The 12,640-nt window shown below is 44.3% G+C and overlaps 1 protein-coding gene across 6 annotated transcripts in view; it reads left to right on the forward strand.

Annotated features, from left to right (window-relative positions):
* NIPBL (NIPBL cohesin loading factor) overlaps nt 1-12,640 on the forward strand; it is a 2,053,700-nt gene that overhangs the window by 1,339,170 nt on the left and 701,890 nt on the right. For all 6 annotated transcript variants that reach the window (XM_069627143.1, XM_069627142.1, XM_069627145.1 and 3 more), the window contains one exon: nt 6,227-6,361. In XM_069627143.1, coding sequence (XP_069483244.1) covers nt 6,227-6,361 — 135 coding nt within the window. The remainder of the gene's footprint in view (nt 1-6,226; nt 6,362-12,640) is intronic.

The raw sequence follows: 12,640 nt of genomic DNA on the forward strand, positions 1-12,640 counted from the left end.
ATGATAGGAAAAATGTAACCACTACCAACAGCCATTTAAAGTAGTGAGGGCAACATAAAAATGTTACATGGGAAAGTAGGATAAGGGACTATTAGGCAACCCCCAGCACTCCGCATAAGATGGTGTGTGCTGGACCTACAAGGAGAAAAGGTAAGTAAAGTGCATTTTAATTTACTATGCTTGGGAACAGTAGTTCACCGACGAAAAAGTTATTAATATTTATTGTGATTTAGTTTACATTGAAACTTTACACAAACATTTATAAAAAGAAAATGTTTACATATTAAACATATATTTAAATCCAAATCAACAGTAAAAAGCAAAGTTTCATCGGCAAATAATATTACTACCAGCTTATATTTAAGCATTTCAGTACTTTCTCAGTCAGAGCTATGGAGCTTACTAACACCTATATTCTTTTATCCACACGTGATGTGCAGCTCAGAGTACACATCTGGTCCTTCAACCAAGAAAACATTAGCAGCTTACGATAATATATCGTTTACCATATACGATAGCATATATTCACTTTATTACCAACAGCTTTGGTTGAAATTGTCTTTATCAGCTCCTTATATTGTTATACCCAGGCTTATTTCAATCTTCGACCAGATGTTATACAATGGCATCAGTAAACTCATACTATTACAGTTAATACAGTGGAGCCAGAATAGATCCTTCTTAATATATTCATAACTGTGTACATGTTTTCCCAGGAGGAGGTTAATTAAATTTTTAATTTCATGGCATTCTGTCAGCAAATGCTTAGCCGTCTCCAGCTGATCTTGTTCTTTAAATAGGCGACATAGCCGTAGTTCCATTGCAATATTATACCTTCTCCCAGTAACCACTAATGAAGGTAGATTAGTATGAAGTGTCTGAGTCTTACTGCTGGGCAAAGGTTCAGATATGTCTTGGTTTTCTAAAAATTATACAGTCTATGCTGCACAAACTGGTAGCTTTTGAGCACTCTGAGATGATCATAGTTCTCCAGCCAGTCCCAGAGCTCTATACGTTTTCCCAATGCCCTCTGTGCCACATCTGAATCGCTTCCCACCCTCGTTTGCCACACGATATCGGCAAATAATTTGGTCATCTGTTTGTTAGCTGTACACAGAGAGTTTTCCTTTGACATCTCCTGGTGGGCTGCTACTAATAGACCATTCCTTGTGCGACTAATCATTGTCAGGAATAAGATAGCACGCTTCTTCAATACTAAAGCTTTTAAGGAAATCAGCCCCAGTTGCAGCCTCATTATCGCCATAGGTATACCAGGTGATAGACCCAAGATGGATCGCCAGAATTTCCCTTCTATCATCTGTAACCATTTCAGATCTATGTCAAGGAGAGCTTCCAAACCATAAGTTATCATCGGGGACAGAACTTGCATGTACAGTTGACGTATACCCCATATAGTAAAACCTCCCTGACTGATGGTAAATCTATGGAGCAGGGCGGTCAGTTGTGCTGCTCTAATAGCACATGTCTGTTTGCATGTTATATAGTCCCCGGTGATCTCGTACTCCATTCCCAGATATCGATATTGTGGAGTGTAAGCAATATTTTCTATGTCTAACCTAAGCTGTACGCGGGAAGTATTCCTCTTGGTGTACCTCATGACCTTTGTTTTTTCCAAATTAATCTTGAGGCCATTTTCCTCCACGTATTCCCAGAGGGCTGCGGACGACCTTCGTAACCCACTGATGGTATGATCCAAAATTACCAGGTCGTCCGCATAGGCTAATACGGGGCAACGGGATTCACCTATTTTAGGGAGGACAGTTTGTCACGGCACTTATGGCCGCAGGAATATCATGGACATATAGGTTGTATATTAAAGGTGCCGTAACACAACCTTGTTTGACGCCCCCTATTTTGGAATATGTTTCTTGTGGTATGTCCTTCCTGATCTAATTTTAATTTTACTGAGGTATCCTGATGTAGCAGTCTGAGATAGTATATCAGGCCCATAAAACGTTATTGACACCTTAGGATAATTACAAAGGACTTCTCAGTGATACTGCACTGAAGGTGCTGTGCGTCACCATACAAAAAACAAATTCCTGTGGACTCAAAAAACAGTGAAAACACAAAATCGAAATCACGTAAAAACACTTGAGAGAGGGAGAAAAGAGTCCCACTTATTTATTGGTAATTTGTTAGGCGCTTGTACAATTAACTGTTTCAAAGCGCCCACAGGCCAACAGGGTGGGGAAACGAGAAGGCAGACAGTGAATTACAACAAGATAAATAATAAAATTAATAGTACGAACAAATAATGAAAATAACAGGGAGGGGAGACAAACCTACTATGCCTTGTGAGTGTGAAGAACGTGCAAGTGCAGAGGGGAGGGTGGGTACGGGATAGGTGCTGTGGTGCTTGTGGTGAAGTGCTAATAAGAGAATGTTAGGCAAGATTGTATGCAGTACCCTGTTGTAGACTGCACCAGCCTTGACCTCTTGGCAATTGTTAACCCAACCTTTGGTAGAAGCATGTACTACACAAGTTGGTAGATTGACTGAGCAGCCAGGCTTATCTCAAGAGGGGTCAATGTGAGGTGTAGGTGTTGTAACATAGATATTCACAGTGACAAGTATCCAAATAAACGCTTAAACTCAAAGTTTCTTGATTAAACAATTATTTATTAATTTGTCAATTGAATAAGCCTTCTTTAGAAGGGAGCAAATATATGTAACACAAAAATATACTTCAAAATACACACTCACAATTTCTGTAAATCAGTAGATACCCATTTGGGATGGCACACACAGACACTTCCTACACCCTTAGGTGACTTAAATAACTAGGACACTGTGGACATTGAAATATCACTGGTACATTTACAGCAATACTGAGTTTGGTGTCAAAGAAAAGGTTTGGGGAATAAACAATGGTTAACAAATATTCTTAAGCAGGTAAGTACTTTTGAGCCCCGCAATGCAAAGTAAATTAACCCTTTCCCAGCTACACAAGTTATAGAATGTCTGACTTTTTTGTTGAGGCATAGTTAAAGCACCAAGTTAGAGGATAGAAGAGTTTCAGGGAGCCAGGACAGCCAATGTTAATTGAGCAAAAGTCTAGGTGAGCTGAAGCATTTCTTGCAGGTATGTAAAAAGTATTGCACAATGTTCTAGAAGTCTTTGTAGAAAATGAAATCACTGAAGGGCCACAAGCTGGGAGGCTTGTGAGGGGCAACGCTGCAAGCAACTCTGCAAAAGCAACCAAGACAAGTCTCAACTGGGAACTGCCAAGGCTACACAACAAGAGGCAAGTCCCGTTAGTTTTGCAGTACCTTAGGTCTGAAGAAATTGGTTCCAGCTGTCTTCTGTTCTGTGTAGGTCTGCCAATACTGTTGTTCCTGGGCCTTAGTTGTTGGAACAAGAGGCTGGACGTCTGGGGACACCTCCACTACGAATAGAAGGTCGGCGGCAGCAATCGGCAAACTTCAGATCAGCTGCACTTTGCGGCTCTCACAAATAGCACCACCGCAGTTCTTGGATACCTTATGGAATTTCCTTGCATCTGGGGTGCAACACTCTGAGGTGGCTCAGGCTTCGTCAATCCTGCTTCATGAGAGTCCGGCGGATTTTCTTGGAGCTTGGGTCAGATTTAAAGACGATACTCTATTCTAGTGTTCCTCTCCCTGGCAATTGGTTCCTGCAGCAAGAATGGAAGTACAGCCAGCTCCGAGAGGATTTCCAACTGAGTTTGTTTTGGGGTCGATTCGTCCCACCAGCCCAAGGGGAGAAGTCTTCCTTTGCAGGGCTTCTCTAATCTAGGCGAGTTCAGAGCTTCAGCACTGCAGCAGGGCTTCAACGGTCAAACCAACATTCCAGGAGTTGCAGCAGGTGTCTCTTCCAAGTTCTTCTTCGTATTCCTTCGGCCAGTGGTCGACTCTGCCTTCCAAGCAAAAAGCCTTGCCTTTATGCAGGTTTGTCCCATTCATTCGCAGCCTAGCTGTCGATCTCACAGCAGGGTGGCTGTCCTCCAAGAACTGCCAGCCAGCCAAACGCCTTTAGGTGCATTCCTGTAACCAAGGGGATTAAGCACAGGGAGTTTCGGGCACCTCCCTCGCTTCCTGCCCTGCCAGACACGCTGGAGCCAGAGGCGGGCTTCACCAGTGAATCCTGCCAAAGACAAAACAAACAAAGGGACCAGATCTGGTTTGGTACGCAGAGTAAATCTCAAGAAAGACCTTTCCAACAAGAAATGGCGAAAAAAGACCTGGGCCATTTTGACAAAATGCAGTGCTTTTCTGCATCTGCAATTGCAGCCCGTGGTAGAAACACACAATTCTAGGAAAAAGTAAACCACTGCCACCAGCCATTAGTTGTAGAAAGGGTAACAAACATTTTACAAGAGAAACTAGTCAAAGTGGATACTAAGTAACCCCTCCAGCACACTATTGTAAGATAGTGGGTGCTGGGTCTATAAATTTACAAAATGTAAGTAAAGTCAATTTCACACTGCTCTTGGAAACAGTAGTTTCACCTTGAGAAGTTATTTAAATCTTTGGGAAATCTAAGAGACTTCCCTGTGCCACTGCTCTGAAGGTGCTGTGTGTCACAATGTAACAAAGATGCCAATGGAGTTTGTCTGACTCCAAAGTCAGAAATGAAAATTCTCCCTAACAATAAGCAACTGGGAAGATTCAGATCGGTTGACTTTCTCCCTTGGCCTGGTGGACCTTACCAGTCTCAAGACCATCAGCAGTTTGAGCCATTGCAGAACGTGCTGCGACCTTCCAGACTTGCAAAACCCGAATACCCTGGGGCTTCTAGTACTGCTGCGGTAAATCATTTCATCGATCGCGGTGTTGGCTGAAAACTTGTGGGCATCTTTCTGAGCCTACAGAGACTCTGTCCTGATCCTGGAAGTCCCCTCAGAACAGTCTAGGACCAAGAGAAGGAAGAAAGTCTGCAGAGTGACAACAGTCGCTGCTCCAAAGACTGTGTCGAGCCTCCACAAACAAGTGCTGCAAAAACATCTGCTAGGCATCCCTGTGACCGAAGGTGACCCATCTGCACCTGCAAAAATTTCTTCATCCAGCCACCAATGCAAGATTCCCAAACCGCAGCTGCTCTCATCTTAGGGACCTGCCGGTGACTTCGCTCTTCATCATAGATGATACTGTCAAACCTCTGGGTACTTGCATAGGCAGTTTGTATGTTGCTTTCCCAGTAAGTGTATTTCTGTGGCTTGGTTCTGCTTAGAATCGCATGAGCCCTTCCTGACTCCACACGAGGGCAATGGGACAGTACAAAGGGGAAAAGAAAAAGAAATCATTACATACACAACCCTTATACAAGCCCACTCAGAAAAAGAAACGATCTGAGGATGTTGATGTGTTTTTGATCATGCATACCTGCACACTTAGGATAGGGATAGTGTGAAAGGAGCATCCCCTGTCCAGGCTCTATTTTGTCACTTCAAAAAAACAAGTGCTATACTTTGAGCCAACCAGTAGATGGAACTATGCAAAGTTTGTGATTCTAAGCTGTCCGAAAGACGATTAGAGAGTAATTAATATTTGTCATATAAAAGACAATTATCAGATAGATTTGTTTATATTGAGATGGCTTTATATAAAATAAAAATGTCTCCTTTTTAAAATGTTTCAGGATTCTGTTCACATGTTGGCTTACAATAAAGATACCCATGAGAAAGAATAAGGATAACTAGTAGCCATCATGTCCTTTTCCTGGTTATCCAAGGATGGTTTTGGACTCAACTGTTTTTTTTTTCCTCCTAGAGCTGGGTTGGTGAATCTGTTCCCTTAAACAGCAGAGCCTCCTAGAGGCCTTTAGCAGCAGAGTCAGTACTCGGCACAACTCTAGTAGGCAATGGTTTACAGAGCTTTCACAGAAGGTGTTGCTTTGAAAAAAGATTTAACGGTCTGATCTATAGATAAGCTTACTAGGAATACCAACAGGAATGAGACAAAAAGAATTAGGGGTAATGTGCTATAATGAATTGAAATTGTGCACGTGGTTTTTGTGTTGTGCTTTTCAGACAACAAATTTAACATATCCCATGACAATTTTGATATGAATTAGTTTGATTAATGGCATGACCTATTTCAAGTTTATTGCAGTTTTTTAATTTTCTATGCATTCTTATGCATGGTATTTTGACTCGCTGTTCATTCTATTAAGAACCGAGTACTTGAATGTGATGCACATGAGAAATATCCTTTTCATTCTTTGTTTTTATCCCTTTTCTTAGGACACTGGAATCAGTGTAAGAAAAAGAGTAATTAAAATCTTGCGAGATATCTGTCTCGAACAACCTACCTTTCCCAAAATTACAGAAATGTGTGTTAAAATGATTCGCAGAGTTAATGATGAGGAAGGCATTAAGGTAGGGTTATAATTTACTCATGTTGCTTACTTTAATCTTTACTTAACTTTTATAACAAGTCTTATGCGCTTTTTCTCCCTATTGATGCAAAACAAAATCCATCTTTTTATTCATCACTGATACTTTCTTTTTTGGAAGCTCTGTGCTTATGGTATAAATCCTTGGAAACGCTAAATAGCAGTATCACTTTAGTGGCCCATTTACTCCTTTAGGCATTATTTCCACCAGTTTGTGAGGATTGGCAAGCCTAAATCAACTGTAGGTGATCATTTTACAATCAGATCATTTACCACATGTGATATGCCCTCTTGTGCTCCTCTATAGTTTAATATATTATTTTTTTAAGCATAACAGCTGATGAGGTGTGTACTTTGTTAGAAAATCTAATGTGCAGTGGCCACAGGGCAGGCTGTGCTACCTATCGAAATATTGGCGCTAGTAGAGTATGCCCAGAATTTGAACAGTCTTCAGAAGTGATGGTAATGTTTAAAATGCGAAATATAGAAAATATGGCCAGTGAATGTTTTTTCCCTTCTATTTTATCTCTGCAGAAGAATATTCGCCAAATGAAGTATAAAAATGGCAAAAGATTTCCATTTAGTTTGATGGTAAATAAAAATGTTCATGACTTGAAAAAGTTACAATGCCTAACGGCCTTTTTCTTTATTTTTAAATAAGTATTGTTTTCATTTAGAAAAAGTGAACATTCCTAAGTAAAAAAAAAAAAAATTCTATGGGGATATTCATCACATAAGAAAGGTATATACTCTGTGCACCATAATGGGCAAGGAAAGACACATTTTCTTAACCACTTGTTGATTTCTCCTAGACCATGTTTAGGGTTCCAAAAGTGCAGTCTGCACCTAGGCTTCAGGGTTTTCCTGTATGACTTACTCTCGGGGTAGGCAAAGCAGTCAAGGCTATTCCCTCAAGAGGGGAAGAGAGCAGCGTGGAGAAAAGGGACAGGGTATCGTACAATAAGGGATTGACCACACAGTATGAATGTAAAAATATACTCTTTAACAGAAGTGGGTATGCGGTGAGCTGCTTTTTACGATGGGCTTTTAGGCCAGTGCCTTTGTCAGAAGTGACGTAATGTTTAGGCAACAGATCAGGAATAGTTTACATTAAAAAACAAAATAAAAACAAATTGCCCGATAGGGTAGAACTAAGGTTAACCCAATGTTAGTTAACCTCAAAAATAAAACTCATTATTATTGTGAATAGTGTCTGTGAAAGTGGGCACACAGTCCTCCCAAATCATGTTTGTTCTGTGCTTGCCTCAAATACTTTTCTATGGGACCCCTGTTCCTCCCTGCTTGAAAGCACAGCAGGAAGCTTGGTGATGAAAGGGAATAGTCAATCGCTCTACGTCTCTGTAGGTGCAGTGTGTGCAGGCAGTATGCCTTGGGAAAGGAGGATGACAAGGGGACCCTGGATGGCATTGGTGGAGTAAACAAAGATCTACCTGGTGTATGGGATTGATGCAGCTTCTCCTGTAACCAAGATTACAGCCTCAGTGGATGCTATGAATGATTTTCCTTTGTCTGCATTCCCTGCGTAGACTTCGACACACCCAAACGTTTTGTGATTGTCTTTAACCTGTTCACTTTTGGATGCAATTGAAGCCTTTTTGCTTCACTTGCCTTGCTAAGCGCATCTCTTTTGAGGGCACTACTTAGTCCCTATGACTATCAGTGCAGAGAATTCTTCATTGTAAAATTGCTTATTTTTCCCTGCACACATCACCTTTACTGTGAAGTATGGTAGGGACATGTGTCCTGTAACTTTGATAATTGCAACTTTGTGGTCACTTGCATGTTTTCCCATGACGGGCTGGTGGCAAAAGATACTTCTCCAGCATGGGGTCTGGCATGGATTCACATGCTCATGAATATTCCCCGTCATTAGGCTGGGAATCCTTGGTAAAGAAAAAACCAGTTTTAGATTCACATCTGAACTGCCTTTATCCTAACAACCAATCACTAGTCTCTGGGCTCATACAGCCCCCAGCCAATGTCTGCCCTCCACCTAAGCCCCTCCTCTGGCAGCCATCTTCTGATTTTTACTGCACGTTCAAGTGTTGGGAGTCCTCGTGCTATAGCTCTCGAGCTTTTATTGCGTTTTTTTTTTTTCTGAGTTCTACTCTATTTTTCCGGTCAATCGAGCCTCAAGCTCCATCTTCCGACTAATGGGGACCCGTTTTCGGATTCTTGAGCGCCCCTCAAGGGCGAATTTTAGTCAAGTTTCTTCTTGGAGGATTCCAGAAGCTTTTTCAAGGCCTACCCCGCATGGAGATGGCAGAGGAGAAGGAAGACCCGACTCCTTTTTTCAGGATTTGTCCAGGATGCAGCCTACGGAACATCTACTTGGACGATGGACATTCCGTGTGCCTCTTCCTGCATTCAGACAAAATGCATGTGGAGGAAGACTGTGCGTTTTGCCAGGAGATGGTCCCCGCACCATGAAGAACCGACACAGGCGCCTCACCGAGTGGCTCCAGGCCACGACCCCTGCTACGGGTGAGTCCGGCAGCATGCCTCCCCCAGCCACAAGAAGTCTGGCGGTCTTCTAAGACCTTCGAGGGCACCCCGGCGACGGGGGCCCTACATAAGGCAAGGCACCGAGAGCGCCATTTGCTACAGGCTCCCCGGCGGATAGGGCGAGCACAGCATCCCCGGCACCCTCGAGGAAAGAGGAAGTCGGACCGCCCGGGTAAACTTCAGGAGAAGCCCCGCACGGGCCAGTTGGAGAAGGCCAAGGGTGAACGGGGCGCTGACCCTCTGCCCCACCCCCAAGATGAAGGACCCTAGCTCGACCAAGGTCGTGTAGGCCCAGATTCACCCGGCAAAGCCTTCCATCGAAGGTGTGGTGACGTCCCTAGCGAAGGCCGCGGGCGCGTGTGTTAGGGAGACTTCTCATTTTATGGCTAATTTCCCTTACCTAGTGAGTTCCTCAGCAGCTTTGCTGGATTTCTGGAGTTTTTTTCCATTTGGTAAGAGTGTGAGCTTTTCCCCCACTCTTGCCGGTGTTTTTCCATGTGTATTTCAGCTGTTTTTGTGATTTTGGACTCTGGAGCACACCACTTCAGTAGCCCCACTCTTTTGTGTGTTACACAGCACCTTCAGTGCAGTGACACAGGGTTGTCCTTTAGACTTCCCACCTACTCCATTTCTGGGGCTGACTACTGTCCCCCAGAAAAGGGTAAAGTTGCCTTTAACTTTAACATAGTCATTGAACCACAGATCCGGTACACCCCATCTTACATGGAGTATTGGAAAGGGTTAATCCTTAGCCCTTTTTATCTGTACCTCCTAGAGCATGGGTGCACAACATACGGCCCGCGGGCCAGTTGCGGCCCACCATGCTGTTTTGTCCGGCCCGCGAGGCACACTTTCCTAATGGAGGGCGACCCGCAAGCAGCATCAGCCGCCCTCCATTAGGAAAGTCTTTGTTGTCTTCCGGGCCGGACAAAACACTGGCCGTCATTGGCTCAGCACACACGCACCACGTCGCTCCTACGAGCCACGTAGTGCATGTGTGCTGCACCAATGAAGGGCCAGCACTATGGCTGGCGTGGCCAGTAAGGCTTGATGCCGGAAGGCATTTCAGCCTTGCTGGCCACGCCAGCCGTAGTACCACTCACCTCGCCAGCGTTCCAGTTTACCTGCCTTCCAGCAAGACCGGTAAGTGGTCTGTCTGTCTGTGTTTGTGTCTCGGGTCTGTTCGGCTGTATGTTTGTGTAGTGCATGTTGAGATGGGGGTTGCGGGGTGTCGGATGTGTATGAATGTTTGTTTTTGAGTGTTTGTATTGTATATGTTGAGATAGGGGGGTGGGGGCATAGTGTTTGGTTGGGGGTGGGGGACATGGGCATGGGGCATAGTGTTTGGTTGGGGGTGGGAGCCATGGGGCATAGTGTTTGGTTGGGGTTGAGAGCCATGGGGCATAGTGTTTGGTTGGGGGTGAGGGGCATGGGGCATAGTGTTTGGTTGGGGGTGAGGGACATGGGGCATAGTGTTTTGGTTAGGGGTGGGAGCCATGGGGCATAGTGTTTTGGTTGGGGGTGGGAGCCATGGGGCATAGTGTTTTGGTTAGGGGTGGGGGACATGGGGCATAGTGTTGCCCTCCAAGAGGGAACCCAATAATAAAGCTAAAACAGGCACAGTTAGGAGATGTACATCCTTTGCTTTTTTGAAGAAACCTGACTCAACGAAGGCCATACTCCTCTTGGGCAACCCAAACAGCAAACTATAGCAGTCCAAAATAACGGAATGTCCAATCATAGGTCAATAAAATATATATAATTTAAACAGACGATATACAATAACTAAATCGAAATAAATTATAACAATGGAAAATGTGTAGTACAAAATGTAAGTTTGAAATGCAATAAAAATTGTTACCCCTCAAAAACATATTCTTTTTCCATGTGTTTAATACAAATTGGGGGTTGAAAAAGCCTCCTGCCACGCCCCACCTACCGCCCCGCCCACATTTACTTTTCGGCCCACTATAGCCCTCATGTAAGGTACTTTCGGCCCTCTGTCAAATTTAGTTGTGCACCCCTGTCCTAGAGCATTGTTTTGCTCTTTTAACATTTAGACTTGGCTGGTGGCAATGGTATCTACCCTAACTTTTCTACCGCGATTATACTATATAAACGTGGTATTGTTTTAGACTATTATATTCGCCTCGAACAAAAACCCGCTTGACCAAATACTTTTTAGTTTGGCTCCGGTTGTGTTTATTCGTCATTTCTTTTTGTTAGTCATTCTTGTGTTTTACTTTGCGTGGCAAACCAGGTTTGCCTTCTTTGTTCACCGTCTTTTGGCGGGCTTCTGCCAAGAAGCCCTCCTCTAGGTGTCTAGGTGGGCTGAATGTGAGGGTGGGGTGTAGTCACCCCCTGCACAGGGTATCCTAGGAAACCCAAGTCGCACTTTGCCATGATTGGCTGATGTGGTTGCCCGGGCCGGACAACCCCCCTGCTTCATGATTGACAGCCAGGCTGTGTGAATGGGGGATTTTCGCATAAAAGGCAGGACTCTTGGGCTGGAAGTGAGTCGCCACTGGAACTGCAAGGAACCGAAGAGAAGCAGAGAAGACAACTGCTGCAAATACCCCGTGCCGGTGAAGCCCTGCTGTAGTCCTGAGCGATCTACCCTTCGACGACCACAGAAGATCCAGTCCGGAGTCTTCTTTCCTTGAGCCTGGTGGGGTCAACCAGCTCATCTTCCACAGCCAGAGGATCCTCTTCGTGGTCGAAATCGCTGCACACTGCTGTAGTGGTCCGGATAGCCATCTGAAGAGCCTCTCCTGTTTTGAAGAAGCGCACCTTTTATTCACCGTCGCTGCTGCTGGCTTAATCCCCGAGTAGTGCAGGCCCCTCCAGACTTCCTCGTTCTTACCGAAGCTCCAGGAACCGTGGGTCTGCAGGAAACTGCCAGGAACAACTGCCGTGGCACCAGCTTCTTCATTGAACAAGGTACTGTGTCCAGCTTCGAGGAACTAGGGTGAATCCCTTTTCTCCTCATGCAAGGCTTGCCCTTGTCTTCCATCCTTCTTATAACTTTTGCTTCCTCTGTTGACAATATCCAAGTACTCATGGCAACGTTGAATCTTGAACTATCTGACTGTGTGATCCTCGACAACAGGAACCCAGTTCCACTTGACACCGGCTCCGGCCTAGTGACTTTTGTTTTCCTGTCAGCAAGTGTTCTCTGATTCTGTCTGCCTTGACAAAAGTATTGCCTATGATTTTTGCCCCCAACTCTCTGTGGTTAACTCAGGTGCGAAGTGTGTTTTTGCCCCGATAACATTTAGTTCCGCGGATACACGTATCTTTCGTAAGACCGAACTGTCATTACTGTCAAAAAGTGATTGCATGTGTATTCCCGGTAACGCCTTTTGTTTCACACCTGTCCGTTAAAACATAGGGTACTTACCTTGAGGAGTTCAGGGCCAAAAGAATTGGTTTAGAAATAAATGTATTTTTACTTTTTAACCAAAAACCTTGAGTCAGTGTTTGAGTCACAGTAATTTTGGTCCTTGCTGTAATCTCTACTACTGCTCATTTGCTCTTGAGATAAGTCTGGCTGCTCTGCTTCTGCTACCACTTTAACTGTGTAGTACAGGCTTGTACCAAAGGTGAACTTGTATTACCACTTGTGGTCTTAATTGTGTCTAGTGGTCCCTAAGGGCACTGCACAGGATTCTGCCTAACAGCGTGTTCGCAGGGTACGGTCCCCAAGGCGAGTTTTTCCCTGCCTGCCAGGAGAGAA

Source organism: Ambystoma mexicanum, chromosome 6p (assembly GCF_040938575.1).
Source record: "Ambystoma mexicanum isolate Mex_15411 chromosome 6p, UKY_AmexF1_1, whole genome shotgun sequence".
NCBI classification, from domain to species: domain Eukaryota; kingdom Metazoa; phylum Chordata; class Amphibia; order Caudata; family Ambystomatidae; genus Ambystoma; species Ambystoma mexicanum.